General features: G+C 41.9%; 1 protein-coding gene across 2 annotated transcripts in view; it reads right to left on the bottom strand.

Moving 5' to 3' along the window:
* The window catches only part of LOC136438196 (protein Jumonji-like), a 78,057-nt gene that overhangs the window by 1,753 nt on the left and 62,147 nt on the right, over positions 1-14,157 (bottom strand). For both annotated transcript variants that reach the window (XM_066432950.1, XM_066432951.1), the window contains 3 exons: positions 8,417-8,547; positions 4,690-4,858; positions 2,343-2,450 (listed from right to left, as the gene is read on the bottom strand). In XM_066432950.1, coding sequence (XP_066289047.1) covers positions 2,343-2,450; positions 4,690-4,858; positions 8,417-8,547 — 408 coding nt within the window. The remainder of the gene's footprint in view (positions 1-2,342; positions 2,451-4,689; positions 4,859-8,416; positions 8,548-14,157) is intronic.

The following is a 14,157-nucleotide window of genomic DNA, read 5'->3' as shown; positions in this document are numbered from 1 at the left end:
AAACACGGGATCTCCATTTAACGTCCTATCTGAGGGACGTCCCTAAGCGAAGCTAGGTACTCATTTGCACCTGAGTGAAGTGAGGAAAGTCGTGTTAAGTGCCTTTCCCAAGGACACAACATCGGGGCATATAGGCAGTTTCGAACCCGGGACCTCTCGGTTGTGGGCGAAACACCCTATTGATTGCGCCACACGATGCTAAGATGATATTATTATCATAATTGTTGTTATCTGGTGGCATTGTGGCCTTGTGGCAGAGTTGTAAAGGAGGGAAGTACACAGGAAGAAAGGATAGAGAACCGGTACAACCACTTCAAAACTCCCCCAACTTGGAAATCCCCCTAGCATCACAGACGAGGAAATTCCTACTGTGTTCAAAGAGCTTGACATCAAGGAGGGCCTGTTCGAACAGGAGGAATATGGGAGGCTAAGAGGAAAGGCTAGTGGGGAAGACAGAATACCGCCGGAAGTTCTGAAGAGATGTGGAGGGTTGGACAAAGTCATCCTGGACTTCTGTAACCGAGTACTGATGAAGGGGGGAAAGCCAGAGCAGTGATCCCTGCTAAACATCGTTCCAATACCCAAATCCGGAGATCTTAGACTGGGGAGCAACTACAGGGGCATCAGCCTGAGCTCACTTGTAGCCAAAACCTTCAACAGGATGATACTAAAATGAATAAGGCCAGCTGTGGACGAACTTCTGAGATGCAACCAAAACGGGTTCAGAGAAGGAAGGTCGACAGTTTGGCACATAGTTGCTCTATGCAGACTGATAGAGGGGATAAGACGTCACAACCTACCTGCCATTATCACCTTCATAGATAATTATCACCTTTTAGGAAGGCATTCGATACCATACATAGGAACAAGATGCTGAGGATCTTGAAAGCTTACGGCACCCCAGAGCAGATCGTCAGTGCCATTGGCAGTCTGTATGAAGGCACAAGAGCAGAAGTGACAACTCCAGACGGGAACACCAGGCTTATTGAGATACAAACAGGAGTGCAGCAAGGAGACACCCTGGCACCATACTTGTTTGTAATAGTGTTGGACTACACAATCAGGGTGGCCATAGAAGGGATGGAAGAGGAGTTAGGCTTCCAACTGGTGAGGAGAATTGGGCCAAGAACAGTGACATACCTCGACTTTGCTGATGACATCGCACTCATTTCTGAGGAAGTCCAGCAAGCCCAGAAACTACTAGGGAATGTAGAAACCTCAGTTGCAAGGGTAGGCCTCCAGATGAATGCAGGGAAAAATCAAGTTCATGGCCTACAATCAGCAGATGCCAGTATGTTTGAAGACCACACAAGGAAGGAGAAAGTGGAGGACTTCAGGTATCTGGGGTCCCATATATGGAAAGCACCTCTAAGGACATCAACTCTCGCAAGGCAGCAGCGTGGAGAGCCTGTAACAAGCTGGAGAAGATCTTGAAGTCGAACCTACCGAGGAAACTCAAGATACGCCTCTTTCTTTAAACAGTGGAGTCGGTGCTCTTGTATGGCTGTGAAGCTTGGACGGTCACCCCTAAACTAGAGAAACAGCTGGACGGCTGTTATCCTAGGATGCTAAGATGAGTGCATAACATAACATGGGAATAGCACTGGACAAACAAGTAATGCTGGTCTCCCAAAAGTGTCAGACAAGATACGGGCTTTGCCAGACACTGCCTTAAAACAGCAAGGAAATAGTCTCTGACTTAGTGCTATGGTCCCCAGCACATGGGAGAAGAAGGCAAGGAAGACCATCCCTAACATACTTAGATGTGCTGAAAAGAGACACTAGTATATAAGCTGATGGCATGGGGAAGGGTATGCAGGACAAGAACTTCTGGGCGGCCATGTTGGTTTGGGTGACAGATGGAGAATGGCACCCGACATAAGTCAAGTAAGTCAAGTGGCAGAGTTGTTGACTTACAGTTTGAGCTTAAAGTCATGTCAGGTTCCAATGTTGTGAACTTACATGTAACACCAATTTCATCACTCCACTCCAGTGAAAATGAGTTATCTCTTCAGCAATGAAGCTTTGGTTGGGGACGTTTCTTGGGTGGGACATTTAATTTATTAATCTTTAAGGCGGTCCCTTCAGTTAACATTGTAACTGATTTCCAAGGGACCCCTTAAAATAAAGCAGAGGTCCTGTGTTTAGAACCACATCTCCAGCTCACCAAAAGAACCCATCACAATTATTACCAAGAGTAGCGGTCCTGAACTGGTGTATTGTGCCTTAAGGCAGTTAATTGATATCTTTAATTAAATCTTCCTGGGGATAACTTTGTAACTTTTCCAAGTGCTAGGAGAATAATCTGAAAATTCTCAATCCACAACACTAACTTCACTCACCTCATCATACCTGTACATAAACTTCAGGCCCTGACAGGACTTCTTGTCTCTGATGTACTCCAGTGCATGCTGCAGACAATACACATCATTCTCCTGTTCCTCCACAACCTGTCAGAGGAACACACGATATCTAAGTACCACAATACCATATCATTACCATCAGTGGTAAATATCAGGCACTTGGTAGGGCTGTGTACCTAAACCCTATACATATACCTGTACATATTTTAGAACATCCTGAACATCCAGAGTGTACAGTACCTGTAGGCTGTACCAGTACCTGAACACACTAAAACTCTTCACAATCATGCACTTGAGAATTACAAAAATAAACTTTTTTCGGGATTAGAATATGTAAATTCTCTAAGTCATACAAAGATGTACATAAACTGCTGTAACTGTACATGTACCAGTAAATGTAGTTATGTCATACCTGGGCCTGATATGGGTGTTCCCGGACCGTGTGATAACTATCTGTATCACATGAGGTTCTAGAGTTGTATCACAAGGGCTTCCATGGAATGTTTCGAATGTATTTCTAGTGCGCCGTCAAAAATTTGAATACCGGATTCGGAGGTTGGAATCAATGTTGTTAACAGTTTTTTATTCGAGGACACAAAACTCCTTCAACTTCTGGCGCATTCCTCATTGAAATGTGTGTTTTCTCGGGTGGATATGACATAAATAAAATACAACACGGTGTACCCTCGGTCCCAGCCCTCCTGCGGGTTGGATCTCCCTCCGGCCTACGGCTGTCAGGAGATCCTACCCGCGGTGGGGCTGGTACCTCGGGTGATATGGAATACCCCGTGCTGTATTCTATATGTATGCTGCTCTAGGGCTTGCTTAAAAAACTACAAGGACAGCAAATGAAAATAATGATATGCCTTTTCGCATTGGCTTTGTCTTAGGACTACCTCGAGTCAGTTGCTACATGTACATGTGTGTATTTCCCATTACCAATCTAAAGCCAAGATTTTGCTATTGTAAAGCATTGACTTGTTATTGTATGATCTTATCCCACTATAACATTTCAAAGGGGAAGATTGTGTAACACTAATAAATGTACACTAGGCCATGTCAAGTAAATTTTATGGATGACATCAGCACGTGCATTGATTTTGTCTGATTTTGGTGAAAAAATTCTGTTACCTCCTGGCAATGGCAAACCCAGTTTCCATGCTGTAAACGTCTGTAAAGAGACTTTTAAAAAATAAATACACAGCGCGAGAATCCACGGCCCCGGACGTAAACATTCCAATATGGCGGACTCATTTGCATATTTGGGACGGGATACATGCAGCCTGTATAATGACACGGGCCGCGCCCTGTATTTTGTAAAAAAAACAACTTTACAGGCATGTCTATGGAGTTAGATTTAGCGCCCGTGTCACGATGGCGGATATTTTGGCTGATATATTGGGCATTCGCTAGAAAGCCATTTTTGCTGGGCATTCGCTAAAAAGCCAGGTAAGAATCGTCAAGTTCGCTTTATCTAACTTTGGATCGATGGATTGACTTGAAACTCAGGATTAATTAATGGGAGCACAGCCTGAACATATTCCGAGCAAAAAATATTAGATTTGTGCAGCGCGGACTTTGCCAGAGTGGGCGTTTGTGGGCATTCTCTAAAAAGCCGATGCGTCCTTACCCAAATAAACACAAGTTGTGGTCAGGTAAAAATATGGAAGTACTGTATTGGCAAGGAGGGCTAATATTTTCTTGTCAGATATGCAAATGATGCCCTGGTTTGAATACTTAAGTTTGATGATGTTCACCTTCAACTAACTTCCAAATGCCAAATTATCAAATTACCATCATTCAACAATTTTGAATTATAGCATTTTCTCATTGATTAAACAAATTATGTCATCATTTGCATAATTGATATATCAATCTGCGTTTCTCTCTATATCGCAGTTTTCAGTCTTGAGGTATCATCATGAAAAGCTAGCACTGCCTATATGTTGACCTAGAAAATTCCAGCCGTCATTATGTCCATATGGCGTCCTCGTATATAGGTCACCATTGTAAAATATGAAACATTGAAAGGGGATTTCAACTTTTCCTCAGTAATTGTGTGAATCAGTCCCTGATTTGTGTAAAATGCTCCACATCACATAAAATGCTAAACCACAACCGAAGAACTACAAACGGTACTGAAATATTAACCTTCTTGGTGAAGGTAATAAGTATTACATGTAGTTACACCCAGGTTTCAAATAAAGTCTTCCCAGTACTGGTTAAAACAGTTTAAGATATCCTGAGCCTTACTCTAGCCGGACAATACAATGCTGCTAAGTTTGCCCTGCAAATAATCAATAATAGCCCATTTCAACCGACCTACCATGGAAAGATAGCAGGGGTAGTCACATTTCTCACACTGTCTCTCCAGTGTGTCTGTTGGCACTTTCTTCCCCTGTCTACGACTGTGTCCTTCCTCAGACCAGCCGTACCTCCCTGCAGCTGTCAGCCCCACCCGCCGCAGCCTGCTCCGTAACTCCAGCTCAGTATCCCTGCAGCCAAATCAGTAAGACTTCTAATATTCACCAGGAGAAGTCTAACAAAACAGACGACACAGCAAGTTGACCTAGATACATTGTAGCAGACGAACCCACTGGCGTTCCTGACACTGAAGGTTTATTTTTCAATATGCTTCAACTCATTCCCCATTCCTCATACCCAAGGCGATATTTTCATTTCTTGTTAAGGCCACACCAATCTTATTTGTTGATTCTCGGATTTTTTCAGAAAAAAATTGGTGCAACAGGTGTTGCTAGGCAACGACTATGGGGAGGCCTGCGTCACAAGTAGGGTAAGTCTGGTAACAACTCAGGAGAGTAGGAATGAGTTGGAGGACAAAAAACGTGTTGGAGAGACGGAGTTGGCAGTACCACGGTACCAGATCCCAGCGAGGCGGAAGCAAGGTTATCGAGACATGAAGTGTCCTCCGATGGCAGACGTAAAGAGCAGGACTATCATAGAGGACAGGGTACAGATGCTCATCAGGGAGGACCCTGTCTTCCGGCGTGGTCATCTACATGTATGTTGGCTACAAAGGCAGCAGGAGCTCATGAGAGCAGCGGGAAAACGTGCCAGACAACAGGAGTATTGTGTAAAATAAAGGTTATTTCATGGATGACCTGGTGAGGGACAGGGATAGGATGTAACGGTAATGTCGTAGTTAGTTAGATTTCAATGATACAATACAATTAGAAACTTTTAAGATAAATATTGTTGGTAAAAATAAATGTGTTTATTCATGTTTTGATCATGTTTCCTCTAGCACTGATCTTTTTAATTGGAAGCAGATAAGCCGATGATTCCCGGCTCGCCTGTCTCAGCGTGCGGACAAAAAACCTTCGCTCTCACAATGGCGGAGTTTGACTTTGCAAAGTGGACAGAATCGTCAAAACTAACACCAGCGACCGTCAAGGCCGAACTGAAGGAGAAGGATGCGCTTCTCTGCGTCACAGCAGAGATGCTCCAAATTCTGGATCTGTCGGTGGGGCAGTACGCCCTGCTATGCCGGGCCACGAAGCGGCTACAGACGGCGGACGGAACACCGAAGGCAAAAGTCACGCTGGAAGACCTGAAGACGGACAAGGAGCTGGGCAACCTCCTGGCCCAGGTACATGTAGAAGGCGTGGATGATCTGCTGGGGGCCACCCCGACTCAGAATGTATGTACACAGCACCGTGGCAAAACAAGGCGAGAAGGCCCTCTTGATCCCAGAGTTTGTACATTCGTATACGCAGCGGGAGAGTGACCACGAGTTCTTACTAGTACATGTAGCTGGGACCCTCCTTGGATTTTAAAAATTGCCCCCACCCCCCCGTGAAAGAATGGACTCTTCCTGTGGCAATTCCATGTAAAATTGAACAAATCAAAAACACATCTACTCCAAAAATGCATAACTTTTAATAATCACCCCAGTCCGAAATTGGATTTCAAAAATGTGTCACCCCCATGTAAGAATGGACTCTCCAAGGATATACATGTACATGTACATCAACCATTTGCACACATACATTTTTGGTTTAGAAATAAGAAAAAAGTTGTTTGAAAAGTCATTTCAAAGGGCTGTATGCCAGACATGTGAATGAAGGCCTGAGTTCTTTAGCCCCAAGACAGCCACATGCCACATCTTACATCAAGTGAGTTTAATAGTGACTTAGGAACTAAAATATACTTTTTTTTTGTCTGAAAATTGCCCAAAATTGAGAAAAAATTGTTCTGAAGTAATGTATGCCAAAAGTGTGAATGAAATCCTGTGTGAATATGTCCTACTCGTCCCATACCAAATGTCTGGAGATTTGTAGGCTACCTAAGCCAAAAAGGCAAGACAGCCAGAACGGCACTCTCTCATCGGTTCATTGAATTGGCCAATCAGGCCATCGCATATACATGTTGTAGAAATCTTGTGCTCCTATTGGCTGTTACTTTCAACACCATATATGGTCACATAAGACAATGAAATAGCAAAACATAGCAAAAAAAATCCCCAAATATATTGTTTTGCAGCGGTACATGCCAAAAATGTGATTGTGGTCTTTTGAATATTTGTTTCATGCACACCTATGTACACCGTATACCAAATTTCAGGTCATTTGGTTGCAATACCAGGGCACAGGAGGCCAAAATATACAATTTTGGTCTAAAAATGGCCAAAAAATGGCCTTTATCCAACAAATGAAAAAAAACACCAAAAAAAACAACACATAAATGTCCAGGGTAGTGGCCCACTCTGCCCATGTGCCAAATATCAGGTCATTTGACCCAAGAACGACTGAGTCGAATCCCTTTTAAGATTTGGCAGGAGGAGGAGGAGGAGAAGAAACATGACCAAAAACAATATAACCTTGGCACGAATAGTTTGCCCTACTGAAGTCAAAGGCTCAATTCAGTATTTTTTCTTCTGCTGGTAGCACATGGCTTGTGTACGAGGGTAATATGAAACTTGAATCAACAAAACACATTAATATGAAAGCCAACTCTTCATCCAAACAAAAAAATTGTGCAAAGGAGCCTCAGTTACATGTATGATGAAGGTGGCTAATATTGAGTACAAAAGCCATGCACTGTCACCACAGCCCAGCACATCCTCCTCATGCATGTCACCAGTTTTGTTACGCAGTCCCTGGCCATTCGTCCACAAGGAGTCGTTTGATTATTCTTGCATGCACAGCTCACAGACTCATGAGGTGTTCAATCGTGTTGAGATCTGGGCTGCAGGAAGGCCATTCTATCCTCTGTATTCATGCATCTGGAGGTGGTCTGAAATGACTCTCATTCTGTATGGACGTGCACTGTCATCTTGCAGAATGGCACTCAGTCTCATATTGCAGAGGTAAGAATCTAGGAAATGTCACTGGATGGAGAATGGTGTCTCTATATCTTGACACATCGAGGTTGCTTAGGATGATTAGCCTGGTTTTTCCTCTGGCAGTTGCACTGCCCCATACCATGACACTGACTCCAACAAACATCTGTGCAACAGTCAGCATAGGGTTCTCCTCGCTGCCCCAACACTTTCATTTACCCTCCCAAGAGTCGAAATAAATCTACTCTCATCTGTAGCTGTGAACATAACATTCTTCCACACACCGTTCCATCCACGACGCGGACAACACCACCGCAAATGGGTTTGGCGTAGAGCCGAGTGTTTGACACTAGCAGTGAAATTTGTAGCACTTTTTTTCTACAACCCACTCGCATAAGCAGGCCTGGTGCTCGCTCCATGAGATTGCAATCACAAGGAATTGGGTATCATAGGAAAGGAAACATGCTTTCCAACCATATATAATGCATTGAAATTGACCAAGAAACAACAGAAATATGATCAACCAAAGTTAAGTTTCCAAACTTTTTGTGCCAAGTTTATTTCATTCATACCCGTGGTATGGATGAAATTTGACATTATTTGATACTTAATATGTAATCTATTTATCTTGCAATTACAGTACAAATTGTACAGAATTTGACTTATGTAAAAATGTATGTTTTCAAAATTAGCTTATATACATTGTTAATATCATCCTACGGGATAAAACAGGCAGAACTATTTTTCCTACCTGACTTGTGTGATCTCTGGTAGCACCCATGATAGAATCTTGGCATTGCCTCGATCCACCTCAGACATTCCCAGCAGCACCAGGAGCTTCTCTATGGAGAACAGAGTCTCCTTACACTGTTGGCGTAATGTCTGTGTAAGAAAAACAAAGACATGGTTGTGTCTTATCTTTAAATTCACTTTTCTCATTTGACAAATGGTATTATTACAGTCATGAAAGGTGGTCTAAGACAGATATCTGTAGTCTAAGATATAAATCTGTAACAACTGATGGATAATCATAATTACATGTATATAACTGTATGGTCTACAGTTACATGTACGTACTTCATGAATATCAATTTTCAAATATCATTTTTCTTCTTTCAGAAATTCTTACATTGATGTTCATGATTCTAAAAGATCACAGAACACATTGCCAAACTTAGGCCCCGTTCCTGATGCAAAAATGAAAACGGTTACCGTTTCGGCAAAATAGATCAAATTATTTGTGAACATGAACACTCCGAAACGGTTTCGTCCCGTTTTATTCTGAACCTCTTCCTGAGGTAGTCTGCAACGGTTCAGAATAAAACGGTTTCTGGAAATTGTCACCATGAATGCAAAAGTGTCGTGAAACCGTTTTGCCTCATTGTTTATGACGTCGTACACCGGGTACGTGGGCTCATAGTCGTGGTGTCAGTCTGGTTTGCATGGTAAATAGGATATTTCGGTCACGTTTTTTAATCGTAAAATCTTGTTATGACCACCAACTCCAGTTCTAACTGGTGGACTGAGGAAACCCGGGAGTCATGATTACATATTCTGGGAAATCAGGAGATTCAGAGGAGACCTGATGGCATATATTGGAATCAGGATCGGAAGTGTACGAAGAAATTTCCAAGACTGTGACGGACCACAGCTTCAACAGTTCAGTTCCGATCGAAGACAACTGAATACAACTCTTGGTTACCACGGAAAAGTGAAAGCTTTTAGCTGTCAATCCAATATTTTGAATCATAAAATCTTATTACGGTTGCCAACTCGAGGCGGTGTGAGATCACAACAGACTTTGCATAATATACAAATTTGATGTAAACCATTCTGAGCGTGGGTGCAAGTTTGCATCTTGAATGCAAAATGAAAACCGTTTCAGGTCGGAATGTAGCCGTTTTTATTTTTGTATCGTGAACGGGGCCTTACTTTACATTCATCCCCATACCAAATTGTAGTTCATTCAAATTCGGCTTTGACACTACAGTCAAAAATATACATTTTTGGGTAATACTACATGTAGTAAGGCCACACCAAACTAATTTTATGGATGACCCCCTTTGGAGACCCCAAAACTAATCCGCGCGGGCGAAAAAAAAGAAAAATCCAGCAAAAAAAAGTCTGCTAAACCACAGGATTACAAAGGTGGTATTGTGAACTGAACCACAAAACACAGTATATCAAACAAACAACAAGTCTTTATTTGTAGGAGGTACATGTAGATTGCCTTGTTCATCTTAACAGACTCAGCTCATGTGATCAATGTTTAATATATTGATAAGAACGATCGAAGATGTGTACACTATTAGATGGTATTTGGCTACAAGGACTGTGGATGATGTATGACTGTGATAAGAATACTCATAAAGGCATACATGACATTGAGCTCCATCATATTAAGCTTTCAATGGTTCACGCTTACAAATCTCGCTGTGAGATACCGATGCCTAACCTCCTCGCCCACGTCTCTCATCCTTGCAAAAAAACATGTGTCAGAGCCACTCTGGATAGGGCGTCTTTTAAATTGTCTGGGCGATACTCGCTAGCGGCCACGAGTCTCTCGCACAACAGTGCAAGGAGGTTTAAGTGCACACGTAACATCCCCGACATATTTTGTGGTGGTACATAACAAGTTTAACGTGTAGACGACAAGCTGGCACAATGCTGGTCTTAGGTGGCAATATAAGTCGGCAATTTCCAGAGGTCCGTGGAGGCTCGGAGGAGCTGATCTTTTTTGTTTTTGAGAACAGCTGCAAATCAATGCGCACGCGGACATCATCCATAAAATCAAGTTGGTGTGGTCTGAAGAACTCAAAATGGTGATTCCAAAACAATCATGATCATGACAAAAGATGTATAAGATATCCCCATGCAAAATTCCTGGTCTTTTGGCGCAGGAGTGAAAAATATACATTTTGAGTAAAAACTTGACCAAAAGTCATCTCAAACAGGGTACATTCCAGAAATGAGAAAAAAGACCCAGGGGACTGAGCCCAAAATATACCGTTAGGCCACATGAATTTATGTCTTTGGTTTTCTGCAATTTTGATTTTGTTGTTGTTTCTGTTTTATTTAGCCAGGGTGGCCCAACAGTGCACTACACTGCTTTGCAGTGGGGCCCTGGATAACACAATACAATCAGTACAAAACATAAGTCTAAAATACATATACACCGATACATACAAAATTTACAGAGCCATAATCCATACTCGTAGTCCATATTCCGTTCCTATCGTAAGGTGAGGTCAGAGGTCAGTTCATTTGTTTCAACATCCTCTTAAACGTTACACTGTTTGGAGCATTTTTCATTGAAAGTGGTAGCTTGTTCCATTCACCAACACCTCTGTGGCTGAACTTTCGCCTTCCGCATTCCAGACGTGTCTGATGAGGCAGTTGCATGGATCGATTTAGACTGTGGCGTGTGGGATAGTTATGATACTCCGATACCATCTGAAAGACGTTGAGATATTCTGGCAGTTGTTGGTGAACAGACTTATAAACTGTTTGTAGCAGGTGCTCATTTCTCCTAGTTGCTAAGGTTTTCCAATGTAGACTTGAGAGTTCAGTATTACCAATGTGAGATACATATGACAGCCCAAGTATAATTCTAGCAGCCCGATTGTGTAGCTTTTGTATCTTATCTAAGAGGCCTTTACCACAGTTACCCCACACTACATCACAGTAGTCCAGTTTGGGCAGGATCATACAGTTGAATAGCATCTCAAGGGTACATTGTGGCAAAACTTGGGTAAGGCGCCGCAAGACACCCAGTCTCGCCGACACACCATTGCATAACTTATCTATGTGATCTTGCCATGTTAGACACGAGTCAAGCCAGACACCGAGATATTTAAAGCTGGAGACAACTTCCAAACATGTGCCAGAAAGAATTGCTGTCAGTTGGTCTTTACCTAGTCGCAGCTTCGCCCTAGTGCCAAAAAGCATGGCTTTACACTTCTTCACATTTAAAGTTAGTTTGTTTGATTCTAGCCATATTTCTATACTTCGGAGATCTTGGTTCAGTGCTCTATTTACATCACTGATTGTACTGGACGCATAAAACAGTGCAGTGTCGTCTGCATACAGTACTACTTTTCCATGCTGTAGGACATCAGGCATGTCGTTGATATAAAGAATAAATAGTAATGGCCCCAGTACAGACCCTTGGGGGACTCCCACCGTGATGTTCATGAAATCACTTGAGATCCCATTTACCACTGTGGTCTGCTGTCTGTCGTTTAAGTAGGAGCGGAACCATGTCAGTTCTGTGTCTTGGAAACCACTTATTCTTAACTTATCGAGAAGGATCGTGTGACATACCGTGTCGAAGGCCTTCTTTAAATCAAGAAAGACTGCACCGGTAAAGAGTCCCTTCTCCATGTTGTCAAGAATAGTGTCAGTGACATGGATCAATGTTGTTGCTGTAGAATGAGCGGGTCTAAAACCTGACTGAAATTTGTTAAGTATCTGATGTTCGTTTAGAAAGGCATACATCTGGGCATGAACAGCTTTTTCAAACATCTTCATAAAGGATGGAAGAACAGATATAGGTCTATAGTCACAACAGTCATCTTTATCACCACCCTTAAACAGTGGAGTCACTTTAGCCCGTTTCCACTCCCTGATGAAGCAAGCTGACATCCCAAATTCAGAATGCAGGGAGGAAAGGTTGAACATGACTGTATCCTATCAATAATACTTAGTGCACTAAGACATACATGTAATCCTAGTCCTCATGCAAGCTTTGATTTCATTATTCTTTCAAGTGAATTTAAGAACATACAGGGTATCTCTTTAAATCCAAGAGCTAACAAATTTAATTGGTGCGGCCTCAAGAGTAAAAGAAAATTTTCTTTCACATTTGTGATCTGAGTTGACCAGAAGAAAGCATGTAACTAAGTTGCATGGCCTTCTAGTTATACAACAAGAGTTTGGAGACCTCATACCCCCAGCTCTGTGAAATACATGAGCAAGGTAGTAAATGACAGAAATTCTATACTTCTTTACAGCATTTGGAACTTCAGTAAAGGTGACTATTATTAGACATAAATCATGCAAATGAGAATCTTAATTATCAATATGCACGATCTTTGACTTTAGATCCACAATTAGCTTAACATTTCAGCTATTCTTTCTGTGGTCTTGACATTTAATACTAATAATAATAACTGTAACATTAATCCATGAGAAACCCAAGCTCCAGGTATGTAAGCGTGCCACACAGCACACTTCAATGTGGAGACCGTAAAAACAGCCGTTCTGGGTGCCCCATATGGCACCCTGGGACTGCCGTCACAGCGTGTTCCTGTGCACAGACACAATTGATAAAATACTGGCTCAGATTACATAATCTGCCTAATGACAGACTTGTAAAAAAAGCATATGATACTTTTGTTGAGCTACAACAAGACTGGGCTGTCCATGTACAAGACATGTTATGTAGACATGGCTTCCAAAATGTTTGGCTTAATCCTGCTGTTAATGCCAACCATTTTGGAGTCATCTTCAAGAATCGTTTGAAAGACACGTTTCTCTCGGGCTGGAGACAAGAAATAAAGAGTATGAACAAACTCAGCACTTATTGCAAAATTAAAAAACAATTCTGTTCTGAAAACTATCTTTCATCCATTCAAAGCAAATCTGTTAGAAATAGCATAACGAGACTGAGGATAAGTGCCCACTCTTTACAAATTGAAAAGGGCCGACACTTCAACACGCCAGCCAAAGAGAGACTGTGTCCAACATGCCATAATGATATTGAAAATGAATTTCACTTCATTATGGACTGTCCAACTTATGCCGATGACCGACAAAAATTGTTACAATCTATTGTATGTACGTCCGACACAATATCCGCACCTACAAGGGCAGAGATATTTAATATGATACTATCATACCCTGTTTATATATCCACCTATGTAGGCAAATTTGTATATAACTCTGTGCAAAAACGAGACAATATCATACATTCCTGACACAGCATACTGTTACCAACATATTGTATTCTAGAGCGTTAGCATGTACATTATTCTATAGACTATTTTACTGTTAGTCATAGACTAGATTAGTTCTCTATATCTGTCAACAATTAGCAATAGTTCAATTCTCATGTACGTTAGTTGCCATACATTGTACCAGCTACAATTGTCGCGCAATAAAGTTCTTCTTCTTCTTCTTTTGACGCCGTCGAAGTGTGCTGTGTGGCACGCTTACATAGCTCAGAAACCTTTAAAATACGTCACTCATAAACGTTTCAAGCATTTGGCGAAGGCGTGAGGTTGCAGCAGTTACTGTAAAATATGAACTGTAAATGCAGACATGTTTGCAGTTTTCGCAGTAGCCGCTTCACCGCAAACTCAAAAAGTGAGTAGATCTAGAGCACTGCCCCCATTTTAGCAAGGGGGAGCAGTTTATCAGCTTGTACTTATATTTGTACTTATACTGCAATTACTTAATCTTTATTTTTGTCCTATGTTGTATTTTCTAAAT

The sequence above is a fragment of the Branchiostoma lanceolatum genome, chromosome 7 (assembly GCF_035083965.1).
Source record: "Branchiostoma lanceolatum isolate klBraLanc5 chromosome 7, klBraLanc5.hap2, whole genome shotgun sequence".
Taxonomy (NCBI): domain Eukaryota; kingdom Metazoa; phylum Chordata; class Leptocardii; order Amphioxiformes; family Branchiostomatidae; genus Branchiostoma; species Branchiostoma lanceolatum.
Note: the sequence above shows the minus strand (reverse complement) of the source record. Positions and strands in the feature narration are given on the sequence as shown.